Source organism: Pelobates fuscus, chromosome 3 (assembly GCF_036172605.1).
Source record: "Pelobates fuscus isolate aPelFus1 chromosome 3, aPelFus1.pri, whole genome shotgun sequence".
NCBI lineage: Eukaryota > Metazoa > Chordata > Amphibia > Anura > Pelobatidae > Pelobates > Pelobates fuscus.
The window spans coordinates 356,692,970-356,720,935 of NC_086319.1; the positions used below are offsets into that span (position 1 = coordinate 356,692,970).

Genomic DNA, 27,966 nt, shown 5'->3' on the forward strand with positions numbered 1-27,966 from the left:
CCCCCCATTATCTTTATGGCCCCCACCGCTCAGGGGTGGGGGCCGGGGGGGGGACAATAGGTCTCCCCCTTATTTTACTTAAGGGCCCCCACCCGTCATTTAGGGGTGGGGGCCAATAGGTGTTTATTTATTTTTTTAATAGACATGCCCCTACTCTCGGTATAGCGAGTAGAGGGATAATTTACTAATACCAAGTAATTTTTAGTTAGTATTAGTAAATTTGTCTGAAAGACCAATTTAGGTATTTCAGCCTTTTAGTAGATAGCGCCCTTTTACCGTGGGAATTAGGGAGTTTTCTACTAAGCGGCTGCAAGATGCAGCCACGGCACGAATAGGATCGGAGTTTCATGAAACTGCGATCCGAACAAACGAACATACGGTTCTTATTCAGTTAGAACGCAATTCGTCAGTTTCGGCTAAAATGACAGGAAGCATCGTAGGAACAGAGAGGAAAGGTAAGAATTATGGGAAAATTGCTCTGACCAGCAGAAATGAAGCACACTTTGCTCCTCCGCTGGTCAGAGCTGGTCAAGCGGAGGAAACCTCCATAAGGCAAAGAGTCCCTACTTTGTCTTATGATTGTAAAGAAAACTATAGCAGACAGGAAGAAACGGAGAACAGATCATGAGAGGGGGAGAAGAGGAAGAGATTGAGGAAAGGTAAGTTCGGCATGACAGTGCCGCTTTAAAGCAACACAGTACATTAAACCTGAAGAACACACAGGTAACTAATTTAACTGCTATAGCTTCAGTCCTACTGGACATCAAATTATTACCATACCAGGACAGCACATCCATTCCTTGCTTTCCAAAGTGGTGATGGTGGATGTCACACACAAAAGGACACAATATGTTAGGACAAATTTATTCCATTTATGGACGAAAAGAGGACAGGGCAGGGGAAACTTGGTAATAGGTCAGTGCAGGAGTTTAGTGTCAGTGCATACAAGGTTAGAGTCCAAATGTTTTTGTTGACAATTAAAATTTAAATGAACAGGCAGTTCAAAGAGCAAGGGGGATTTATAAGAGAACTAACGGGAAGATTATAGATTACAGTAGGAATGGGACGATGGGTGAACGCAGGGGAGGGTAGTCTCGGAACTCCTTTAAGTAGCTGCGATGTTTTCCTTTGGCCCAAATTGTCATTTGGATGAATCCAACCAAGGTGAATAGAGCAACTGGAATAAGAAAAGAGTCATATCATTATCTACGTTACTAGGTTGTTGTGTGTTCAATGAAAAACACTAGAATCGGTATTCTAACACAACCAGATATACTGCATGTAATTTTACAAGACATTATTCACCAATTTCCCACATACTATTTGATCAAAACATAATTCTGCAATAGTTTCAACTCCCCAATTATTATTTAGATTGTAAGCTCACAAATCATCTTACCCAGCACTTTGTAGAACAATACTGTAATTGATGGATCATTATTGGCTTGTTATGTACCAGTCTGTGCATATTGTACGACTGTATTCCATGCACAGAGGAGTAATGCAGAATATGTTGGCAATACATACTAATAATACCAGTTAGTGTCACGTTAGATCTGTTGTTAGGGCACTAAAATTGAAGCCAAGTTCTATTTTTCTCTGGGCACAATGTACTTTAGCACACATTACACTGCTGGCTATTATGCCATTTTATTTTAGGGATGCCAAAAACAAATGTTTGATCAAAAATGTTTTGTGTTTTCTATCTCTTCTACCTTTGGTCACTGATCTTTGATTCTGATGCGATTAACAGGATAATAAACTTAAATGTTTAAAAAAAAAAATATATATATATATATTTTAAAGTTTTTGGGGTTTATTTACTAAATACTGTATTACAGCGGATGGAAAACCGCATTTCAAACTTTTACAGCAATCCAGTGACTAAAGTGCACTTGAAATTATTTTCCAAATCAGTAGCTTGCCTACATTTTGCAGTTCAGGTTTCCCATTACTCCACTTAATTTTCTAGGAAATATACCACTATGTGAAAATCAATCAGTGTAAAACAAAACCATTGTTTCATCACCCCACCAAAATGTATTACACCTGAGTTAATGATACCACGTCGACCACAAATAAGGACGTTTCCATGTAGACTTGGGCATAAATCCTGTTCGTTCGTAAATATGTTGAGTTGGCCAAAACAAAAACCCTCATTTTTTTTATATTTTCAATAGACAAGCTGGTTTCACTTTTTTTTTTTTAAAGCTACAATTAACATTTCTTTTCCCAAACAAATTCATTTGAATAAGAAGGGAAAGGGGTTTGTTTCGGAATAAAAATCGACAAGCAGAACCATATACAGTGTAATGGGATGGTGTAACAGTTTCTATCGGACAAGTTCACCTTTTTCCATAGTTGGGTGAATGCTGTATGCAATATCTGAATGTTTACATAATGACGTGTGTGTATCTACACATCAGGGCAATTGCATTGAATGTTCTAGGTTTCATTACTGGTGTTCTGATTCCTCCCCACCTTTTGGAGGAGTGATAACTTATTTACTATTTTTACCTTACTTTTTCTGAATGAAAGGTCTGAGTATGGTGTATCAGTAGATTAAATAATCAGTTCATGTTTTCAAACCCTAAATGGCATTGGTGGTCCCTTACACGCAAGACAGAGCCAGAACACATGTCCTGGTCTGCCTGAAATTAGTGGGAGTTGCACACTCAGGCAGTATTCGTAAAAAAGTTAATAATTCTCTCTCCCTCCCGCTCCTCTGCTGGAATATCCCGATGGGTAGAGGAACTGCAATAAGTATATATTGGGGACCTAGAGACATACTTAAACCAATACACACGGGCTTCACTAATTTAATTATTCATTTAACATTGCCAAATTTGGAGAAGATAACACGTTCCTAAATTACTCTCCGATACGTGCAGATGTATATTAATGACTTTGTTACATTGGATATTGATTGGCAGTTTATATGAACTGCACTATAATACCTTTTCGATACAATATTGCTAAATGGGGTAATTGAGAAATACTTGCAATGCCCATTATATCTGTGGATATATACATTAAATAGCGATGGAATTGTGTTCAGATGTCTGCAACTTGAATAAGTATAAAATTATTTGAAGGCATCTCTGTGCATTACTTTCTATAGTTCAGATATGATCTATTCTTCAGGAATTCCAGAAATACTACATGTGAGTTTAACTGGACTCCTCTCAAAGAAGCTGGACATAAAACTGCCAGGTCACAAATGATTAGAATGCATATTTATATGTATTACAAAAAGAAAACACACACCTCTGCACATCTTTATTGTCCAGATTTAATCACGGCTGTTATCCACACACAGTGACCAACACTTCACGTTACAGTCAATGTGTGGTCTCCCGTGGAAACCAACAGGAGAAGCACTGAACATGTGTACATCAAGTGCTTCGCCATTAAGGAATGGAAACGCTTCTCATATGTTCATTTAGTCATGAGGTCTTCCACTTATTTTTGTCTGTTTGGAACCTGCATAATTCACAATTTTTTCTTCCCCACCCATAGTATGAACAGAGAATACTAGATACAGAATAGAATATTTTGACTTCTATTGTGCTAGACAAGCATGGATACATATCCGCGTCATTGTGGTAAAGTGGATTTTTTTTTTCCACCCCAGGTTAAAAAACTTGCCACAATCTTTTTCTTAGCATTATAATATATAACATTACATAATTAAACTTTTCACAACCTTTCTAATATTGTCAACACAACACCAGTGATGCCTTTCTATTTTATTATCAGTATCTCTTTTATTGTGGTTTATGGTGATTGTACAAATGCTATCCCATTTTTTTCTGTATTAGTAACCAAAATAACACTCCCCTTTCTGTCTTAGTAACCAAAAGAACATCACCAGGGGGCGCACGACTGAAGGCACTATAACAATTTCAATAAAATAAGGTTTTTAAAGTGCCTACAGTATCCCTTTAACTTTCTAGGAAGCTTGTGAACCTAGCTATACACACACTGTCTGATATGCAGAATATACTCTTATTTCTCCCAATATTACGGTTATGTTTCCGTGCTATTCTGCTGCAAGTTAGTATGTATTTAAAAAAAAAAAAATATATATATATATATATATATATATATATATATATATATATATATATATATATATATATATATATATACATATACATATACATACACACACACACACACACACACACACTTTGAAAATGTATCAAATAAAATAAAAAGACACAGACTAATTCTTTCAAGTGACACGGAAAAGGCTTGTGGATTATGTAATCAAGTACATATCATGGTCCACACATTTTAAACTAAAGTAGTTATAATTTGTACAAGTTGAATTGCTAAAATATGTATAGATTTTTCACTAGATATGCCCCCACCCTTACCTGACAATCAGTTCTATGCATACATAGCTTTGTGAATCAAAGAGACCTCTATGCTGAGAACTAAGGGATAGCAGTCATCTAGCGGTGGATCTCTGGCTCTCCATCATAGCAACTACACTACAATCAATATAATTACGGTCATCATTCCTTTGGTGTGCTTCATACCTCACTAAATAAAACTGGATTGAGAGAGTAGATAGTCTAAAGGCAGATCTGTGATAACAGTGAATTGTCTAACTTTTGCCTTAAAAAGGCTTAAACTCAATACGGCACTAAATTTAACCTTGACCAGATCAGAAAGCAAGAACAAAAATCACAACTTACTCCACGGGGGTCCAAAAGGGATACAGATATTATACTGCAGATAGAGATGTTGGGGAGTTAGAGGAGACACTTACCAGGAACACACTGGGTCATGATAGAAAATCCAATCCAAGAGCCAACCTGAAACGGAGGACAACGTGTAAATCTCAAAATATAACCCTTAACGAATGCCCATTAAACCTCCAAAGACATTACCTCATATGTGTAGTTAGGACAAGAAACAAGCAGGAACAGCCAGGTAAACGGGTTACGCGTTGGGAAAGGAATCTTGCGTGTTTTAGATCCTGGCAGGTTGGGAATTTAAAAAAAAAAAAAAAAAAAAAGGACGGCATGAGTAAATTATTCTATAAAAGGTAACTGTCAAAAAGACAACATTTCCCAGGGAGACAGACACACTCACCTGCTGGTCGCAGGTTTCTTAGCGCGATGTGTATAGAAAAGTTACCCAGCTGACAAAACTGAACGAAAAATAAAAAAGTTATAAATAAGTTATAGATCATAGAAACTGTTCTAATTGTACAAAATATTTCACTCTTGAATTTTATCTGGACATTTCCTCAGACAGTTTATGATAGATGGTCATTGTCACGAACGCACCCTACTTCAAGAGTGTGCGTGACGTAGTTGTGGTGGTGAAAGGGTTAAAGTTCACCATTTGTCTGCACTGGACCGGAAATAATGATAGAAGTCCCCCTTAATACCACCCACACAACCATAATATAAATATGACTGCCAGCAGCAAGACAATTTATAAATGGGGTGCCTCACATCTTGCAGAGCCTTTGATTAATCAAATAATCAATCCATATGGTAAAATATTTGACCCCTTTCACATCCCTATGCAATTTACATTACCCCTTCTGTCACCTGACCTCTGCCAAGTTGCCAATTCATATATGCACTACATAAGATACATTAAATGGCAATATTCTATAGTGCATCCATGGTGTGACAGTCATCACTCAATGTACTACATGTGGGTGGACACACTAAGCTGGCACAGTTTCATGTGAACTGCAGCTACAAGGTCTCTTGTACCAAATGGGTGTCAATACTTGTTTTAACGATGCAGAAATCCACACATGTTCCATCTTTGATGTACAGAATTTTTCTAGTGTTGACATATCTTACCAAGAAAATAATGACAGCCATCCTCACTTGCTTCTCGCCAAACACTACCAGAGAGACAGAAAAATCTTTATTAACTCTATAGTAATCATTAAACTCCACTGTCAGCATGCAAGGCATTTAACAAACTGTAGCTGCGTGTCCCCTGGAACCTTCAAGGTTTTCATGTTTGCTGCTTCTTGTTAGGATTTCAAGGTGACAACCCTCTAAGACAGGGGGATTGTTACATGTAGTTCAAACCCTAAAATAGGAAATCTAGTCTATTTCAGAAAAAGGATCATAGGTTTTCAGTTGCCCAATTCACTTTTATGGGCACAACTGCCCATTTTTCCTTTCCTATCCATGCAGAAGATCCCAGACCAAGGAAAACTGCTTATTCCGTTGTGTGCCGATTCTAGCTTGCTGTAAAAGTAAAATGTCCATGTTATTTGTATTAGAAGCCATATGGGCAGGAACTTTAAGACGTTCACTACTGCACATATTACTGATCATAAAAGTTTCAGATTAAGATTGAGGGACAGCAGATATCCTTGGAGTTGTTCTGAGGTGGTTTTGTCTTTCATCTCACAAACTCACGTAGCTCCTTAAACAGCATTTATTTCCATTTACCTCTCTCCACTCTTCAGTATCACTGTGTACTGCACTCTTCATGCACAAAACTATGATTGAGAAATTATATATGCATGTATATATACACAAACAGGAAATGTAAAAATATACAGGCTCACCTGGAGGAGTATAGAGAGGATGGTTAATGTAGTAAGCCATCCAAGCAGCAAATCCCCAGTAATACATGCAGTTCTGGGAGGAGATAAAAAAAAATAATACATTTTATCTTGAGCAGCATGTACAGTTCTATTATTTAACAATACAGCCAGTCTGAGCATCTGAGAATACCACTCCATAGATTTTCATCGATTTTGACATTTCTTTGAAATTCCAACTCAAATTGAAGATGTAGATCTAATGGAATTGTCAAAACGTGGCAAAATGCCGAGTTTCTGCCAGCAGAAGGTCATGACAACAAAACTTGAAACAGATCTCTTCTTGCACAATGCAAAATAGAGGCCTTTGATGCTTTATTGCAAGATTATCTATAGGAGATTTTGTCGTTTTGCTCCCTCGACCCAGTTTAGAACAGAAGCGAAGATGGGTCGTGGCAGATGGTGTTGTGAGGAGCAGAAGAAGTATGGTGGCATTAAAGGAACACTATAGTCACCTAAATTACTGTAGCTAAATAAAGCAGTTTTAGTGTAAAGATCATTCCCCTGCAATTTCACTGCTCAATTCACTGTCATTTAGGAGTTAAATCACTTTGTTTCTGTTTATGCAGCCCTAGCCACACCTCCCCTGGCTATGATTGACAGAGCCTGCATGAAAAAAAAAACTGGTTTCACTTTCAAACAGATGTAATTTACCTTAAATAATTGTATCTCAATCTCTAAATTTAACTTTACTCACATACAGGAGGCTCTTGCAGGGTCTAGCAAGCTATTAACATAGCAGGGGATAAGACCATCTTAATTAAACAGAACTTGCAATAAAGAAAGCCTAAATAGGGCTCTCTTTACAGGAAGTGTTTATGGAAGGCTGTGCAAGTCACATGCAGGGAGGTGTGACTAGGGTTCATAAACAAAGGGATTTAACTCCTAAATGGCAGAGGATTGAGCAGTGAGGCTGCAGGGGCATGTTCTATACACCAAAACTGCTTCATTAACCCTTTCAGGACCGCTGACGGTTCAGGACCGTCAGCGGTAAAACGTGCGTTTGGACCGCTGACGGTCCTGAACCGTCATAACGGTCTGGGGCTACTTACCTGATCGCCGTCGGTCCCACGGCGGCGATCAGTGCTCCACCCGGTCCAGGGGGGTTGCCTGTCTGCCCGGGCAGTCCCCCCTCGGCAGATCAGGAACCCACGGCCATGTGATCACATGACCGCAATAGGTGTCTGTGTATCTGCCTGCAGGGGGACTGTCTGTGCTGACAGGCAGTCTCCCTGCAAGTGAAAAATCCAAAAAATAAAGTAAAAAAAAAAACAGTGTAAAATCAGTGTAAAAATAAATAAATAATATGTGTATATATATATATATATATATATATATATATATACATGATATATATACATGTATTATATCTATATATAATATATGTATATGTATCATATATATAATGTCATATTAAGTGTATTTTTATATTTATATACTAAAATATTTGAAAGGTTATTAAGGGATAATATTCAAGAATTCCTTGAGAAGAATATGGTTATCAGCAAAAATCAGCACGGTTTTATGAAGCACAGGTCATGTCAAACTAACTTGATTGCGTTCTACGAAGAAGTAAGTAGAAGTATAGATCAGGGTGTTGCAGTGGATGTGATCTATTTGGATTTTGCCAAGGCATTTGATACAATTCCACACAAAAGATTAGTGTTCAAACTCAAGGAAATCGGTCTCGATGAAAATGCTTGTTCTTGGGTAGAACATTGGCTTAAAAACAGAATACAAAGAGTTGTCGTTAATGGTAAATTTTCAAGCTGGACAGAGGTGGCAAGTGGTGTCCCTCAGGGGTCTGTTCTGGGACCCCTTCTATTTAACATTTTTATAAATGATCTTGAAGACAGCATTGAAAGTCATGTTTCAGTGTTTGCAGATGACACAAAACTTTGTAAAATAATACAATGTGAGCAAGATATTACTTTGCTGCAGAAGGATTTAGATAGACTGGAGGACTGGGCACTCAAATGGCAGATGAAATTTAATGTTGAAAAATGCAAAGTTATGCACTTCGGCGTAAAGAATACACAAGCAAGGTATACCCTTAATGGAAGCGAATTAGGGATAACAACACACGAAAAGGACTTGGGAATTGTTATAGACAACAAACTATGCAACAATGTGCAATGTCAATCAGCAGTGGCCAAGGCCAGTAAGGTATTGTCATGCATGAAAAAGGGCATTCATTCTCGGGACGAGAATATCATTTTGCCTCTCTATAAATCACTAGTAAGACCACATATTGAATATGCTGTGCAATTTTGGGCACCTGTTCTAAAGAAGGATATCATGGCACTAGAAAAAGTGCAGAGGCGGGCTACAAAATTAATAAAAGGAATAAAACATATCACCTATGAAGAAAGGTTAACAAATTTAAACCTATTTAGTTTAGAAAAACGTCGCCTGAGAGGGGATATGATAACATTATACAAATATATTCGGGGCCAATACAAACCATTGTGTGGAAATCTATTCACAAACCGGACTTTACATAGGACACGAGGCCATGCGTTTAGACTGGAAGAAAGAAGATTTCGTCTAAGGCAAAGGAAAGGGTTTTTTACTGTAAGAACAATCAGGATGTGGAATTCTCTGCCTGAAGAAGTGGTTTTATCAGAGTCCATACAGATGTTCAAACAGCTACTAGATGCATACTTGCAAAGACAGAATATTCAAGGATATAATCTTTCAATGTAGGGTAATAACTGCTTGATTCAAGGATAAATCTGACTGCCATTCTGGGGTCAAGAATGAATTTTTTGTCCTAGCTTGTTGCAAAATTGTGCTTCAAACTGGGTTTTTTTTTTTTTTTTTTCTTTTGGATCAACAGCAAAAAACAGGTGTGAGGAAGGCTGAACTTGATGGACGCAAGTCTCTTTTCAGCTATCTAACTATGTAACTATATATATATATACGTATATTAATATAAAAATACACTTATATTTAAATTACACACGAATATATACAATATATATATATAATTGCTATATATATGGTATATATATATTATTATAAAATACAAATAATATGTTAATAAAAATAAATAACAAAAAATAAAAATAATTTTTAATAATTATAAAAAAATATTTATATATGCAATTTTATTCTAACAGTATTTTGATATATATATATATATTTATATCAAAATATACTTAGAATGTAATGATATATATATCTATGTATAAATAAATAAATAAATAAAAACAATACGAAATATACATATGTCCATATACATAATTACATAAATAATTTCATAAATATACACGTAGACGTCAAATATATAAATATGTATATATATTAAAATTCTACATGTGTATTTATGTAATATTTTTACCTAATTAAGTAATTTTAATGATTGCAATTTGAGGGACCTGCCTGCCAACCCAGGCCGAAAGTCCAGATAATTTAATTTGCTAGCACTGTGTTTAACCCTGTAACTTTCTATGACACCCTAAAACCTGTACATGGGGGTACTGTTTTACTCGGGAGACTTCGCTGAACACAAATATTAGTGTTTCAAAACAGTAAAACATATCACAGCGATTATATTGTCAGTGAAAGTGAAGTTTTTTGCATTTTTCACACACAAACAGCACTTTCACTGAGGATATTATTGCTGTGATACATTTTACTGTTCTGATACACTAATATTTGTGTTCAGCGAAGTCTCCTGAGTATAACAGTACCCCACATGTAGAGGTTTTATAGTGTTTGTGAAAGTTACAGGGTCAAATATAAGGCTTGATTTTACTTTTTTTTTTTATTGAAATTTGTCGGATTGGTTAGGTTGCCTTTGAGAGCGTATGGTAGCCAAGGAATGAGAATTAGCCCCATGATGGCATACCATTTGCAAAAGAAGACAACCCAAGGTATTGCAAATTGGGTATGTTCAGCCTTTTTTAGTAGCCACTTAGTCACAAACACCGGCCAAAGTTAGCGTTTCTTGCATTTTTAACACACAAACAAATATAAATGCTAACTTTGGCCAGTGTTTGTGACTAAGTGGCTACTAAAAAAAACTGGACATACCCAATTTTGAATACCCTGGGTTGTCTACTTTAAAAAAATATGTACATGTTAGGTGTGTTTCGGGGATTTATGACAGATAACGGTGTTACAAGGTCACTATTGATACATTTAAAATATATATATATATAGAAACAGCAATTTCCTACTTGTATTTATAGGCCTATAACTTGCAAAAAAAAGCAATAAAGCATGTAAACACTGGGTGTTTTTAAACTCGGGACAAAATTTTGAATCTATTTAGCAGTTTTTTTCATTAGCTTTTGTAGATAAGTTAAAGATTTTTCAAGTAAAAGTCCAAAAACATGTTTTTTTTTTAATTTTTCACCATATTTTATTATTTTTTTTAAATACAATATTGGACATAATACAAATAATGGTATGTAAAGAAAGCCCCTTTTGTCCTGAAAAAAACAATATATAACTTGTATGGGAACCGTAAATGAGAGAGCGGAAAATTACAGCTAAACACAAACACCACAAAAGTGTTAAAACTGCTCTGGTCCTTAACGTACAAACATCGCAAAAACAGGCCGGTCCTGAAGGGGTTAAGCTAAAGTTGTTCAGGTGACTATAGTGTCCCTTTAAGAGAGACAACTTCATATATTTCTCATTTAAATGTACTGATCACCGTGGCCTTCTCCATATAAGCAGACATGTCACCTGGTGGGATCTTTGCAAAAAACTGCTAACACCCCACAAGTGACATAGCACGCAGCATCGTTATGTAGCATTAAAGCATCATCCATTTTATTGCAAAAACATGCAGCAACCATCCATAAGGATTTTAATACCCTGCCCTTATGAGATATTCTCCAAGCATCATAATCACCTATGCTGTTTACAAAAATTATGGTGAAAGAAAATCCCCTTGTCAACGTACTCTTATTTATAGCTACAGTGATTTATTATCATAGCTATAACCTGAACCTCTTGGATAGATATTTATGCCATCTGCATACTATACCAGTCCTTACTGACTTTTAAAGGCTATTTCACAGCTTTGTTTTTGGAAAAACAAGAACACACACAAACATTTTGACTTTCTGGTGCTAATGAAAGTACTATAAGTATCTAAAATCTTATCCTGACAGAACACATCCATTTGTTTCTCAACATTATAATTCAGAAACTCCACAAATCCAAACTTTATTTTTTTTTATTCAAATTGTTTTTATAGAATACAATATTGGAATATAATAGAAACTTAACAGTTATAATATGGGGTAACAAGAAGGGAAGGGGGAAAAATATTTAAATTATGGGGGGGGGGGGGGATTCCATCCGTATGTATCAAAATTAGAAATGACAGGTGTTTAACCCCTTTAGGACACATGACATGTGTGACATGTCATGATTCCCTTTTATTCCAGAAGTTTGGTCCTTAAGGGGTTAAAGTCAAGATGTACAATACAGAGTACACTGAAGTGCTTAAAAAATGCAATAGTTACCTTATAAAAATGGTATTGCAGGGTGAGCGAGATTAATTACATCCAGTATTTTTTCTTTATATCTGATTTTTGATCCCCAGTGTAAACAAATTTCTATTGGAGGACTTCATAGTAAATGCAAACACAAAAACACAAAGTGCAATGTAATGCTCCTGTAGCACCACACAGTGCACTTACCTTAAATATGTTCCTTAGCGGCATTGTACCATGAGAGAAGCGATGAACAAATAGGGTTTCCAGGATACGTTTAACGTAGTGAAACGAGTGACATATACAGGCCAGGCTGAAATATATTAAGATATGAAATATTACATGTTCATCGCTGTCACATTTAAGGAAACACTAACTAGATATCCCAAGATGGAGACCCTGAATATATAGTAAAGTAGTTATGTGACGATTACAGGTGACCAAGGGTGAAAGGTTTGTATAGTTCTCCAATGTATAATTTCTGCATTAAAGGGGATTAGTATTGGATTCATGGACTGGGCAGTGTGTGTCCAGAGCTACAATATTCAAATAAAATCAATTAACAACTGGCTTCCACTGACAGAGGATCACAGGTACAATGAATGACTAAAGTCAAATGTGCTAAATGAAAGAAATATTCCTCTATTTTTTTTTTTTTTTTTTTTAAATGAAAAAAACACAACTTATTCCTAAAATGCAGCAAAGAGCAGATAGAGTTCACACATGCACAGGACAGAGACTGGGAATACTCACTGTACTACAGAATGCCGGCTTGTGATGAAGTCATATTTGGGTCCATAAATAAAAGGGACGCGGAAATAGAAGAGTAAGTATATAATAAGTGGTCCTGCATATTCCGTCAGGAATACCTGCAAAAACAAACATGGCAAATATTACCATACAGGGTAAAATGACGACATTTTACAGGACCCTAAAGATGAAAGTGGGGGTTATCCCTAGTGGATGTTTGCATAATGAATCGTATGGAGGGCACATTCTGCTCAGGACACATGCAAGTAGCTTGTACTAGCATGATATTGCGTTAGATCAAGATATTCAACATCTATCATATAAGCTGGATTAATAGGGTAAAAAAATAAAAATGTAAAATTGGATTGCAGCTAGAGAAATGTCCGGTTATTGTAATAAGACATGCACACGTTTCTGGCTGCTTCAGCTCACAACAGTTCTGCTGTGAATCTTGGTGTACCAGCCTGTATCCTGTACACAGACCTGCAGAGTTTTCAGTGCCTTGATGTGTTCCTAAAGCCATCCAAGTAGCATATTACTGCTATAGCAGACACTGAACAGCATTCTCAGAATCCAAACTTGTCATTTTGCTTTATATCTGGCTTTGTGCTTAATGGAGCCTCAATTTGTGACTGTATTATTCTCCATCTAAGTCATGAATGCCAATATATCAACAAGGCTCATGGAAAATGACTCAATGGACATGTTCCAGGTATATCCTACAGCAGCTGCATTGAGGAGGTTTGCGGTGATTAACACATTTCACAGTCTGCTCAAGCTTTCTTTATGATCTTATTCATTGATTAATCCCCCTCTACACATCTGATCACTTGTCAAATAAACAGATTAGAGCAATTATGTATCTTACAAGAATCCTATAGGCTGAAATGTAGAGTTTGTTAAATACATATGGTCTATGAACATTAAAGAGTGCAGTAAATAGAACATACAAAAATAAAAGTAGTGGTCTAAAATACATTATAAATGATTTTTACTTTTAAACGTGATATTCATTATGAATACCCAGCAGGTATGTTTATTGAATAACTGTCATTCTTTTGATCCAGTTCTTCAGCCATGAAGGTTTCTAGACAAATCGTGATCTAATATTACATGGTAAAAGTCTGTAAGACCATGCTGTTTAATAACATGTGCTTTCTATGTGGTCATGGTGCAAGCAGACTATGGGTGCAGTCCCTGCAATTCTAAAATCTCTTCATCTGCCAACAAGAGTACAAAGATGTGATCCTGTCTTAATCTGGCAGCACTTGGGAAAATGGCACTACAGAGCCAAATCCTGCTAGATTTTGGCCCCATAACGAGGAAGTAGAATTTAGAATAAAATAAATACACATAAAAAAGTAGCAGCACCTTATTAGTGCATTTCACTTTAAATATATATATTTTTTTAAAATAGAAAATATCAAACCAAAAAATAAAGTGAGCTGTGCCTTTAAGAATTGTGCCAATAATTTGTCATGCAATAACCACAATATTGCAGATGAAAACTGTGCGCAAAAACAAAACAAAAACAAAAAAAACATGCAATACAATAACCTCAATATTGCAAAAAAATATTTCTAAAATACTGTGCAAATGTTACATAAAAAAGTGCTTGAATATAAAGTGCAATAACTCATCACATACATGTGTAAATAGCCAAGTGCTTATTGTGCCAATACACTGTGAAAGTATTAAAATATTATACTTGCAAATTCTTGCATCCTCACGCCAATAGTGGCGAAACGTGGCATCATGCTATGCGTAATTGGAGGAAGAGGGAGAGATGGTGTCTGGTGCGCGCTCGCGCACACACACACCCCCCTCTTGTTTTCCCTTTCATGTTGAACTTTACAAATTTGCAAGTATAATATTTTAATACTTTCACAGTGTATTGGCACAATTCTTAGGGAGTCATTGGGTTCTGCAGAAATCAGGTTGTAAAAACAGCTCAAAGTATCTTTTTTTCCTCTCTCTAATATTAGGACTTATTCACGTAACCCATTTTTGCAGAGTAAGGTTCTCTTATAGTGAAGGATCTTTGCGTTTTCGGTTCTTGATTTTCTGCAATCTAGGTGATATTTATGGGATTCTCCACCCATTTTTATTAGTGAGCTAGATCTCTAGCTCTCGATATATTTTGTGTACTCACAGTCACCCAGCTGATCTGTGCACCCAGGTCTCGAAAGTAGAGAGTTGCGGTTGTCCCCACGGGCAGATTTTGTAGAACATCCTCATCCTTCAATGATCGACCCTCTGTGACATACAGTGAGAGGTTAGATACAAAGATCACTCAACACAAGATCCAATAATTAACTGGTCACAAACAGACCATACACCGTGTACATCACAGAAACATTAATATAAATAAGGGGTACACACAGACACTGGGCAAGGAATTCATTTAGTATTGAGGCTACGAACAGCAAAAAAAAAATCCAATGTATGCTTCCCAGCAGGCATTTAAAAAAAAATTCCCACAGGTCAAAACAAGGCTATTTGTTGGTGCAGCAGAAAATGAGACTTACTAAACCAAATAAAAAAACTTTCAAGGTCCTATTTCAGATATCCTATATCTGCTTGCACATTCGAAAAACATTAAATTGAATTGCCCATTTCTGCACTGCATGTCGGTGGGGTCAAGATGATTGGGTGTAAACTGAATCAAGGATGGCATTTGGAGTGGGCCATTGATGTTGGCCATTAGGGCTACTTATCTACAACTCTGACTAAACTCTGCTAAAATGGCCCCACAATTTACGACACAGACAGCACATGATCGGTCAGGCTGTGGAATATCAGACAGCTTGTACACTTTATATGGGGCCAGAATAGAATGGATTACATTTTTATAGCTCTAATGGTATTTTAACAAGGTATTGTGTGACAAATAAAAACATTTTTTAAAATAAAATATTGCAAGTTACTAACTTTAATATGCATTTCTTTTGTATTACTGATGTGTGGGGATTCTGCTTTAATATTGACAACATTTAAAGGGACACTATAGTCACCTGAACAGCTTTAGCTTAATGAAGCAGTTTTGGTGTATATAACATGCCCCTGCAGCCTCACTGCTCAATCCTCTGCCATTTAGGAGTTAAATCCCTTTGTTTATGAACCCTAGTCACACCTCCCTGCATGTGACTTGCACAGCCTTCCATAAACACTTCCTGTAAAGAGAGCCCTATTTAGACTTTCTTTATTGCAAGTTCTGTTTAATTAAGATGGTCTTATCCCCTGCTATGTTAATAGCTTGCTAGACCCTGCAAGAGCCTCCTGTATGTGAGTAAAGTTAAATTTAGAGATTGAGATACAATTATTTAAGGTAAATTACATCTGTTTGAAAGTGAAAACAGTGTTTTTTTTCATGCTGGCTCTGTCATAGCCAGGGGAGGTGTGGCTAGGGCTGCATAAACAGAAACAAAGTGATTTAACTCCTAAATGACAGTGAATTGAGCAGTGGAATTGCAGGGGAATGATCTATACACTAAAACTACTTTATTTAGCTAAAGTAATTTAGGAGACTATAGTGTTCCTTTAAAATACATAAAACCTGCTGTTTCTAACAAGGAGTGATGACATTTATACAGTAAGTTTGTCACATGTCCCTTTAAAGTAAACAGATGCACACTAAACGTTACCTTGTTAAATACTCGCTGATACTTTTTAAACACAATTGGTAAACAGACATTGACTGCTTAGCCTTCTTGAAACCAATATCCATTATGCTACTACTTACTGGGATCGAGACGCAGGGACTGTCTGGCAGGGTACCACTGGGGGTCTAGAACAAGATTTAAAATAAATATTAAATGTACATTTGTATTTGATTAAATGAACACTTGAATGTTAGAAATACAGATTTGTGTTCCCAACGTTAGAGGTTTTGCAATTTAGATTATTAAACGATCACCACCCCCCCACCTAAAATTACGACATTGTATTACTTACCATTCTTAGGAATTGGGGAGACTAGTGCGTGGTAATCGTTGCGCTCTACCAGTCAGCATCTCTTTATAGAGATGCATTGGATCAATGCATCTCTGTGGAGAGAGATCGGCATCTTCATGCTGAGCGCAAACACGCCAAAACGTCAGTCCTGCAAAGCTTGTGGGAATGCACGTCTCAATTCCAGCTACTAGAGGTGTCCCTAGCTAGCAATGCAATCACTGCATTTTCTCAGAAAAGGCTGTTTGTATTTCAGAGGCTGCCAGGGCACACTTATTGTACCAGAATCACTAAATTAAAGGGAACTGATTGTCATTTCAGGGCTATAGGCTCCCTGTCAGCATTCACGATATGAGCAGCACTTAAAGTCCCAGACACAGTTTGACTCCCCCCACTACATACCAATCTCAGTTTCAGACCAGTCCACGGATGACAGAAACAGTGCATCATTGCTCTGCATGAATCACATTGATCAGTCTCCCACTCTTATCCATCTGTCAGGATGTTGCAAGGTGAAGATCTTCCAAAAGCACATGTGTAACTGTCATGCATGGTAATTGTACTTTTCCAGCATTCCTAGGCATAGGACACTCATTGGTTCCACACGCATGGAGTGGGTGTGGAAAGCATAGGAAAGAACAAGCAGGTAAATATGAAACAAGTCATATTTACCTGCTTTTTTCAGCCTGCAGAGTAAAACAACGCTCATTTCAAGCTAAAGCTTTTGAATGTGACAGTGGTCTTAAAATTATTTGCTTCCCTTTAAGTCAAAAACAGCCAAACTAAAAACATAGCTGATTACAAATCCTCATTGTGGCAGGAGCTGTTGCTGTGAAAAGACTGCTCCAAATTAGATTGCAGGTAAGTTTGATTTTTTTGACAAATCAATTGCAAGGGAACTTAAAGGGACACTAGTCACCCAGACCACTTCAGCTCAGTGAAGTGGTCTGGGTGCCAGGTCCCCCAGGTTTTAACCATTCATATGTAAACATAGCAGTTTCAGAGAAACTGTTATGTTTACATTGCAGGGTTAATCCAGCCTCTAGTGGCTGTCTTCCTGAAAATCACATTCAGCGTGCAGAACGTTCATAGGAAAGCATTGAGAAATGCTTTCCTAAGGACTGTTTGAATGTGTGCGCATCGCTTGCTCCACTCGGGAGCTGACGTCGGCGGGGGGAGGAGAGGTCACCAGCACCGAGGGAGCCCGGCGCTGGTTAAAGGTAAGTGGCTGAAGGGGTTTTAACCCCTTCAGCTGAGCGGGAGGGGGGACCCAAGAGTCATATAGTGTCAGGAAAACGAGTTTGTTTTCCTGACACTATAGTGATCCTTTAAGGATAGAAGTCAAAATATCCCATTTGAACAATTCTTCCAACTTTGCTAATTTAGCTTATATTTTGCTTTGTTCTTGATATTATTTTTATTTGTCACTTCATTATTAAAACCATCCACACAAAGAGATTATTTCCCATCATGAATACCTACGGAATTTTGTGAACATATTCTTAATGTCTGTAATGGTTGCATTAGGGTCCACCTAAAAAAAACAATACAAAAGAAAACAAAAATATCTATGTTCAAAAAGTACCAAAAACCCATCATTCTACTATACCTATAAGAAGTTAGCAGAGCTCCCATTTAAGCGTCATGAGCAGAGAATAAAAAAAAAAAAAAAAAAAAAAAAAAAAAAGAGGAAACATGATCTCAGGATAACTTTTTCCATGATGCTCAGCCAGATCACAAACATTAGTCCTCACTGGTACAAAGCCTCATCATAATGGGAGACTAATAGCTACATCTCATTGAAGTGGCTCTAGTGTCTGGAGTTCCCTGGTGCCATCTTTCTATTCAGTGTTGAACAATTTTTTTTCGCTAAATGAGTCCCCATCAGCCCATCACCAACGGGGCTTTTTTGACAATGAGAAAGGATTAGATGGAGCAGCTGACCGCTTTAGGTCTATCACTGCTGCCTGTTGCTGGAATTCATTGGTTAAGGAAGTGTGCAATGTCAGACCTAGCCATACCTCTAGTGGGGCTGGGCTCTGAGTGGCCTGGGGTCCTAATTCATTGTAAAACGGTTTGTTGAATGGTTTAACACTAAAGAGCGGAAAAGTCCCACCGCTTCAAGCACAATGACCAATTCAATGAGATGAAATGGTTACAGTGCCTACTTAAAGGGCAACTATAGTCGCCAGAATAACTACAGCTTAATGTAGTTGTTCGGGTGTCTATACCATCGTATAGACAGGCCTAGGCAGCGTTTACACTGCAGCCTAGGAACACCTCTAGTTGCCAGTCCCCAGACTGCCACTAGAGGTGCTTCCTGTGTCAGTACATTCAGCGCCTCCACGCTCTGCACAGAGACATAACTTTCCTCGCAGAGATATACTGATTGGATGCATTTCTATAAGGAGATGCGGATTGGTCAGGGTGGCGTTTGGCTGCGCCCCTGTCCCACCCCCTTGGCTGAGAGCATATGAATTGAAGATCTCAGCCAATCCATTGCTTTACTATGGGAACGAATTGGGATTGGCTGAGATCAACTTCTGATCATGTCAGCCAAGAAGGCAGATCCGGGGCGGAGCCAGCACCAGCAGACTAGGGGAAAAAAAAAGGAAAGATGATACTATATTTAGGCAGAAGGGGGGCTGGATAGGGATTTTAGCACTATAGGGTCAGGAATGCATTGTTGTGTTCCTGACCCTATAGAGTCTCTTTAAAACAGAGTCCCAGTTGCACAGTGCGGTCATTTTAACTGCCTAACCATTATAAGGAGGGGGGACAAAGTGAAAAATGTTTAGCTTTTAAGAGAATTTATACAACTGAAGAGTAAGTTTCAGGTTGTTAAATAAAATTATTAGATAATATTGGAGTATATTTTTTTCATTTAGATTTGAAACTTGTCAATTCACTGCTTAGCGAGTAACCATTTGTCATATTCAGGAAAGTGTAAATTGTTCGGAATTCAAAATGAATTAAAACGGAATTTCTAATGGTAGGAAAAAACAGCCAACTGAAAACAGATCTGACTAGCAGCATTGATTCCAATGTGGCAGTTCTGGTCTAAAACATGAGAACTCCTCTGAATCCCATTTCAGAGAATAAACCTGTTGGTAACTGGGTGGGTTAACAGCTCATAAAGCCAATTTGGTGTCACAGTATGGATTCCTTTAATTTCACACCTTCCACCTTTTGGACTAGAACTCCCATCAGCCTAAGCTGCAGAGTAAAGTATGTTGAGAGTTGAAGTCTCTCAACAGCTGAAGAGTTCCTTTTCAGCTCTTAACCCCCTGTGGCTCCTCTCCAGGCCCCTCCCTTCACTTAAACAGGGGTCTTATTTAGTGGCCTCCGCCCCAGCATTCTCTTCTCCAATATATGTTCTTACCTTGTCCAGGAAACACAGCTTCTCCCGAGTCTTGGCATCCAGGATCTCCACCTCAAAATAAACAGTAGCACGTTTAGCTTTTTTAGCAGGTTTTGGGGTTGAACGCTTGCTGCCTTGCTCTGTTGACGCTTTGGCAGGCTGGCGCAATTCCGTGAGCACAGAGTTCATATCCATGGCTGCAGAAGTAATATCTTTGGGTTCTTGTAGAAAATCAGATTCGCTCTAACTCCTTCAAATGGATCAAGGTCCCCCTCAAATACACGCACACACACACAAGGGCTACGTCTGCAAAGGACGGTCTTAAAGTTTCTTAAAGCTGCTTTTCTCTTCCACACTTTTACTGTACAAGTTTTCTTATTGACTTGTTTTCCAGAGACCTACAGCAATATCAGCATTCTTCCTGTCTGCTCAACCTTACTCTGTCAACACTGTGTCCTCCTAGGAACCTGTCTCTATGACAAGTGAATTACATTCCTTGCAGTCTATCTCACAGTACAGGATGTCACTCTTTGCCCCTACTTCTGAGGGTAAGTACCTTTATCTTTGCACTCTCTCAGAAAGCCAGTGTCTCTAGATAGGAGTCACTTTCTGAAGTTTATGATGCAGTCACTCTCACTATACAAACTGTCTTGTGTGAAACCGGTCTCTCTCAGCACTCTAATCTCAATCTTTCCCTACGGTCTATAGCCAGCCACTCTGTCACTGTCCGATTTTCTCTGTTCCCCCCTCTTTCTCGGTGTCCCTTGCTCCCCAGATGTAATATGAAGAAGGACACTATATTTATCACTCACTAGTCTCTTTCACATCTGTCAGTTCGTACTTCCCGAGACTCCCACCCACCAAGAAATGAGACCCAACACACAGACCTGAGACCCCACACCAGGGATTTTGTATCTGCTGAGCCTAGCAAACATGCCACACACTGAGACCCCAACTCCCCCACTTGGTGAAACCCACCCAAGTGAGTCTTAAATCTGCAAAATGACTGTAAAGACCCCCGACAGTCCATTCTTCCCACCTGCTGCTAGCCGAGAGGTATATACATTACAGGTATCCTCTTCTACCGTTCCCCATTTAGAAAACCTGCGCCCATGCCTTAGTTCCCTGCCTGGGACTACTCTCCCCTACAAAATAAAGGTACTGCATTTCTTCTCAATCCCCTTATCCCTCTCCTTATCCTGGCTGCCCCCGGGATGTCTCTCTACACCTCCCAAGCTGTCTCTTGGTATTCGTGGATATCAGCAAATATCTGGGCTCAGTCCCAACACTAAAAATAGACTGCACCTCCACTGCTACAGCCCAGGCAAGGGAGAGCAGAAGTGCACACATATTGCTTGAGACATCCACACACTGACAGACCAAGAGAAGACGGTTTAGTTTGGGATGCAACTCTGAAGAAGTATGCATAGAAGAGTTGGGATCTGCAGTGCAATGGATCATTAACCTCTTCCAGTTATTAACTCTGCAGGTGACGGTTCCATTAAACCCTGTGCTGTGGCACTTTGCTCCTCTAGGAGCAAATAATAATTGGGCAGACTATATCAGAGCAAATCCCAAAGTGAATTACTACTCAGCAGTGGGTGGCTTCAGTAATTTCCAGGGGAGCACCGCCTCCCCGTGACAGCTGTAGGAGCTCAGATTATGAATACTCTGCAAACAGGCAGAAGCAATTAACTTTTTAGCGTAGCGATGTGCTGGTGAAGCACAAAGGGAGCCGACTTATTAGCTTGCTTCAAGTCTGGAAATAATATTTTACGCTATAGCACTTTGCAGTAGCAGTGCTGATAAATTAATGATCTACATGTCTGCTTCAGAACAGGGCTCTCTGCTGGACTGGAAGGGTTAACTGACCAATGCTCTGCATATTGCAAGGGAATTTGTAATTGAGCCGTGCTTTGTTGATTGTGGAAGGGAAGCACTCATTTTGGCCCCACGCTGCAGGTCTGATTACAAAAGGATTATGTAAAAACGCTTTATTTTTAAGGAACTTGGATGAATGAGCAATTGATAGGGGAATTGGAAAACACACTGTTGATTTATAAGGTAAGGGTTAAATGGAAAGGGATTGGGTTAATTGGTGAGTTATTTTTTAAGCTGGAAAGGGTTCAACCTTTTGGAAAGGTTAATTATGGACAGCATTTTACAAGTTCCTGTCTGGACAGGTGATAAGTCTCACAGTGAAAGACTCAAACCCCAAATTACGAGCGATAAATGTGCATGTGATGCCTTGGTAGGCGTCTGGTAACTGCCCAGAACTGCCAATAACTCCGAATGCCTTGCACACCACAAATTCAGCAGGGTGTTAACAACGTTACGCACCAACCTGCTACTGGATGAGACAACATGTACAACGGCAGAGGAAAAGAAAGACGACAAGAAGCCGCCGCGCAGAGGGACGGAATCCTGATCAAAAAGTAAGTATTGATTGCTTGCGTACAATGATGGCCTGATCATTGGGTGAGTGAGGCACTCTTTCAGGGACAGGTTGGGCGTACTACTTTTAAGCACTGCCAGTATCCCAGTAAATGGACTTTAACCCCTTAAGGACACATGACATGTGTGACATGTCATGATTCCCTTTTATTCCAGAAGTTTGGTCCTTAAGGGGAGAAAAGGGCAGTATGAAGCTTTTATTAAATGATAGTAAAAACTAAATTGCAGACCAAAAATAAGTAAGACACTCTACTATAGAAATGATTGACACTGCAATATAACCTGCCTAATGCCCTTTTTTTTTTTTAACATTTCATATTAAAACGTTAATATTTAACGCTCCAATTTTAGAGAAATTGACTAGGGAAGAGGTAAAGCTAAACAATTAGTTTCTGCATACATTAAATCTCTCACCCACAGCTTGAATCGGGAGCTATTGCTTGCACCAGACTGTCAGATCAGTGTTTTCCTGGACATATAACACTTACATGTATTGATGGGCAGAGCATGAAAAGTGCTTCCCTACAGAAGGTAATATTTAGATGCCAAAGTTAGCTGATCTTTTCATTAAAGGACCACTCTAGGCACCCAGACCACTTCAGCTTAATGAGGTGGTCTGGGTGCCAGGTCCCTCTAGGACTAACCCTTTTTTTTATAAACATAGCAGTTTCAGAGAAACTGCTATGTTTATAATGAGGGTTAATCCAGCCTCCAAATCCTCTAGTGGCTGTCTCATTGACAGCCGCTAGAGGCGCTTGCGTGCTTCTCACTGTGAAAATCACAGTGAGAGCACGCAAGCGTCCATAGGAAAGCATTGTAAATGCTTTCCTATGCGACCGGCTGAATGCGAGCGCGGCTCATGCCGCGCATGCAGCCGATGACGTCGCAAGGAAGAAGGAGAGGAGGAGGAAAGCTCCCCGCCCGGCGCTGGAGAAAGAGGTAAGTTTAACCCCTTCCTCCCCCCAGAGCCCGGTGGGAGTGGGTCCCTGAGGGTGCGGGCACTCTCAGGGCACTCTAGTGCCAGGAAAACGAGTATGTTTTCCTGGCACTAGAGTGGTCCTTTAAGTGAAGATAAATCTCCCCCCCCCCCCCCCCCCCCACAATATATATATATATATATATATATATATATATATAAATAATCACACATACATGCATATATTGCAGAGGTGCACCATTCATATATAGGCCTCTACGGTGGGGGAGGGAAATAAATAAAAAATATATACATTTACAGGGAACTTCTATGGACCTAGCAGCCATAACCAGGAGCTTCTATACACTGAACTACCGTACTCTAATGTATGCACTTAAGAGGTCACAGCCAGGGCTTTAATTCTGCACACTCTATCAGCTCAACAATAAACAAGACCATTTGTTTCCCAATTCTACTTCCACCAACACAGCCAGATATTCCTTTTACTAATTATTTACTAATGGATGACTTGTCAGGAATCCAAAGTGAATATTATCCTGTATCCTGAAGTAGCCAAATTAAGAACATAGACTTGCAGTTTCTAAACTTTCGGAATTCACTTTGAATTCCTGAAAATTATTAGCAAATAACACTCGGGTCTAATTATGAAACTCTGAGGTATAGTGAATTGAAATGATTTCCAAAATTGTGACTGTAGCGGAATTGGAGAATTTATTCCAGATCAGCTATTTTTACCTAAATTTTGACATTTAGATTTGAATTCACTACAATCCCGACTTCAGTGAAAAATCTTAGCTGTTCATGAATAGCCATGATATTGTCTTTTACTATTCAGCAGTTTGGGTTATTTCCTTGGAGAAAAAGCGTTTGGGCTTGCGTTGACTATAAAAGCCAGTTAAAAGAATTACTCAAAATGTATGGTCAAAATAGCCAAAGTAAAAAAATACTGTAAATCCACTATTCTTTCAGTTCGACTAATCTGGCTTTTAGGTCTGAAATTCTCCTTGAATTCTCACTTGAGTGAATAAGTCTGTTCCAATGCAAACTGGGCAGTTATTTAGAAATTTAACCGTTTCAGTTCTGCACCACTTACAAAATAATGCATACAGTAAACACTGGTTAAAAGTAGTTTCTTTAAACCTTCAAATAACTTTAGTTCACAGTAAAGAACATACATTTCATCTATACAGCATGCTAGCAAGTGTAGATTTTAATGCAACGCTCTTTAAATATTTGGTCCCCAATAATCATTTCTCTGCCTAGAGGTCTACACGAAGGAATAAGGGACAGGAGAGAAGAAAAAAAAAAAAAAAGTTCCCCTGTTACCCATGAGAGTGCTACTGTCCCAGCAGGCACTTCTTTTAAGTGCATGTAGAGGTACCTTATAGTTGGTGCATTAAAGGATCACTATAGTGTCAGGAAAACAAAGCAGTTTTCCTGACACTGTAGTGCCCTGAGGGTGCCCCCACCCTCAGGGTCCCCCTCCCATGGCACTTAGCGCCGGTGACCTCTGCTCCCCGTCCGACATCACTGGAGCGGAATGCACATGCGCGGCAAGTGCCGCGCGTGCATTCAAAGTGTCTATAGGAAAGCATTTCTCAATGCTTTCCTATGGACGCTCTACGCAGATGCGCCTCTACTGGCTGTCCGGAAGACAGACCCTAGAGGCTGGATTAACCCCAAATGTAAACATAGCAGTTTCTCTGAAACTGCTATGTTCGCATCTGAAGGGTTAAAACCTGAGGGACCTGGCACCCAGACCACTTCACTGAGCTGAAGTGGTCTGGGTGACTATAGTATCCTTTTAACTAAAGGACAGACACATGGGATATAGGGTTAAGTAAGCAATAAAATTAGGGTTAGGTAACTGCTAACAATAGGAGTAAGAGTAATGTTTTTTTTTTTCCCCTAGTGACATTAAATCTCAAAAAAAAAAAAAATTACCCCTAAATCTAACATTAACCCTAAATGTCGTGTGTCCCAGTGTTTTAGTGAGCCCCAACTAGAAGTGTGAAACTAGTTGAAACACTGCACCTACCACTTCAAATAACTGAAGTGGTCATAGTAGTTGGAGTAACCCTTTAACTTTTTGTCAACATAGAGTACCCACTACTTTTGTCTTTATCTTATCTCATTTACGATAAAATTACAAAGAAACTATAATATAGTCAAATGGACAGTTTTACTTTTAAGGACTTCTTAAAAAAAAAAAAAAAAGTTGCTATATCATTTTAGAGACTTATTACAGTGTTTTGTGATAAATTTAACATGGCTGGGTTATTCACTTAACTCAGATTTGTAGCAAATTTAAATGTATGATAAAATAAGCAAGTTATGGTGTAATGGAGAATCTGCAATTGTTGCCTTTATGGCATTTCATACTACAACTTTTCTTGTTTTGCAATCTTTTCTCTCTCAGAATACAGATAACTAATGCACTACAAAATGAGCAACACGAGGAAAAAAAAAAAAAAAAAAAAAAGAGGTAGTGCATCCCTTATCTTGAGACTGTGACAGTATTTGTTTCAAGGTTATATTCACTGAAACATGGCTATTCTGGCCTCAGATTAACCATTTAGACTTAATTTGCTAACATTCATAACATAGGTTACTTAATAGACTAGTGTGTGTTTCTATATTATAATCCACAAATACAGGTATTACGTTAAAGGTACACTCCAAGCACCACTACCATTACAGAGTGCTGTAGTGGCTATCGTGCCAGAACTGCCCTCTAAATGTAAGTAATCACCTCCTTCAAGCTCTCTAAAATGAGCTAAGCAAAGTGGTGTTGGGCTTAGACAACCAACATAAGCTCTTTGCTGGAGTTTTTAGCTCTCAGTAAAGTGAACAGCATTCATCAAGCTCCAGCTAATGTGTCAAACCGTTGGCAAATGGTGCCAGGGCATGGTTATGGTGCTTGGAGGATTCCATTAGTTTTATGGCTGCTTCCCTAAAACTAAGGTCAACAGATGTCCAAACATATGTTGGAATGAATAGAGCCATGTGTTTTCACAAACGTGCACTAACACATTCCCTAGAAACAGGGTTACCAGATCTACCATGTTTTCAAGTACACATATAATTTTGTGATATTTCTTAAAATGTTGCCCTGCAGTATGTATAATGCATATTCTGCAGGATTCTTCATTACATAGTTACTTACATGTTCTGAATTCTACATACTACAGGGCAAGCCCTCACATGGGCTGCCCATCAATATGTATTCTTTATAAGCGCCCCTGAAAACACAGTGGCTATGGTAACCCTACATAGAGATGAACCCTGCTAGAAATATATACAGTACTGCAAGATCCAATAAGCATCTTTGCATTAAGGCTGTTGGTTTCAAATAATTTCCTATTTAAATCTACGAATTCTGACATTTTGCTATCCTGTAACTAATGCAACACCAATGGGGTCAATGGGATTTCAAGTCTGGTTTAAACATAAGTATTTTGTGTTTGACGTACCCAATACAAAATCTTCATATGAGACTTCATAACTGATTGGTTATTTTATTCTTGTAGTTCTACGGTGCAGACCTAAGAACATTGATAACCCTGTTACCAGAGTGTCCACGTTTGTACAAGTCGCATGTCACCTCAACAGTCAGGAAAAGTGCTGCCCTGTAGAATCCTGAATTCCAGTGCATCAAGAAAAAAAAATGATATGTATAATTCCAAAAGGAACTACATTGATGTGGTATGTTATTTCCTCTCTGCAGCATGTAAACCCCATGTACTACACACAGGTAAGACATTTCCATTTCCCCATGCATATAAGGGAACATGGTGGGCCTGTTAGGTCACTTTAATCAAAGCACTATTCTAAGAGGGTCTGGTTCTCTCTCTATCTACAGAAATATTATTATTATTATTATTATTATTATTATTATACGACACACACACACTATATTCTTATTTTATTTTTTAAATAGATCCAGTCCTTTGCTAATGCTGTCTGCTATACATAGAAGGGGGGGGGGGGGCGGGGGGGAGGTTGTCAGTCCAGTCACTCTCTGCTCACATGTCACCATCACTCACACTCTGGCATTCACTTTGCCATGCCCTGTCTCTTGCCAATTCCCAGCTGTCACCGCTTCGCCTTATCATGCACTTTGTCCCTGCGAGGCTCCCGTGCAACTGGAATCCACTCTCGTTCATTTAAGCTTTAAGACTGGCTGGACTAAACCAATTAGCAGCGGCGAGTGTCCCTTCCCCAGGCACGCGCGGAGCGGGAGCCCCCTTTATTCGCTGTCAGTGATCACACGCTCTCCCTTACCTCATGGTGCTTCATGGTTCCGCCGGGCGATGTAACCGCACTGACACTTTGCAGTTACCTGCCTGAGCTTCAGTTGGAGGCGGGGCAAACGGCTCGGCTCTAGGCAGGATAACGCTCAGCCAATCAGAAACGCAACCTTGTCGTTGGGAAAGGCGGAGCTCCGCTGTGACGGACA

The 27,966-nt window shown here is 38.7% G+C and overlaps 1 protein-coding gene across 2 annotated transcripts; it reads right to left on the reverse strand.

Moving 5' to 3' along the window:
- Window positions 1–850: 850 nt before the first annotated feature.
- On the reverse strand, window positions 851–27,913 carry TECR (trans-2,3-enoyl-CoA reductase). Of its 2 annotated transcripts, XM_063449231.1 has the most exons (13): window positions 27,792–27,913; window positions 20,138–20,188; window positions 18,238–18,289; window positions 16,547–16,591; window positions 14,957–15,060; window positions 12,808–12,923; window positions 12,262–12,367; window positions 6,563–6,635; window positions 5,838–5,881; window positions 5,107–5,164; window positions 4,902–4,990; window positions 4,781–4,826; window positions 851–1,177 (listed from the first exon to the last, which is right to left on the reverse strand). In XM_063449231.1, the coding sequence occupies exons 1-13, from the start codon at window positions 27,804–27,806 to the stop codon at window positions 1,050–1,052; spliced, it is 927 nt and encodes a 308-aa protein (XP_063305301.1). In that variant the 5' UTR covers window positions 27,807–27,913; the 3' UTR covers window positions 851–1,049. The 2 variants fall into 2 exon arrangements, with proteins under 2 accessions (XP_063305301.1, XP_063305299.1); XM_063449229.1 differs by lacking the exon at window positions 27,792–27,913 and having other exon boundaries at window positions 20,138–21,274.
- Window positions 27,914–27,966: the final 53 nt, after the last annotated feature.

What these genes read in the sequence shown, in the direction of transcription:
- TECR (XM_063449229.1), bottom strand. Translation starts at nt 20,311, where the DNA reads ATGGATATGAACTCTGTGCTCACGGAATTGCGCCAGCCTGCCAAAGCG. An exon ending in GTCCCTGCGTCTCGATCCCA is followed by an intron (nt 15,061 to 16,546) that starts GTAAGTAGTAGC and finishes TGTATGTCACAG; the next exon opens with AGGGTCGATCATTGAAGGAT. An exon ending in CACAGATCAGCTGGGTGACT is followed by an intron (nt 12,924 to 14,956) that starts GTGAGTACACAA and finishes TTGTTTTTGCAG; the next exon opens with GTATTCCTGACGGAATATGC.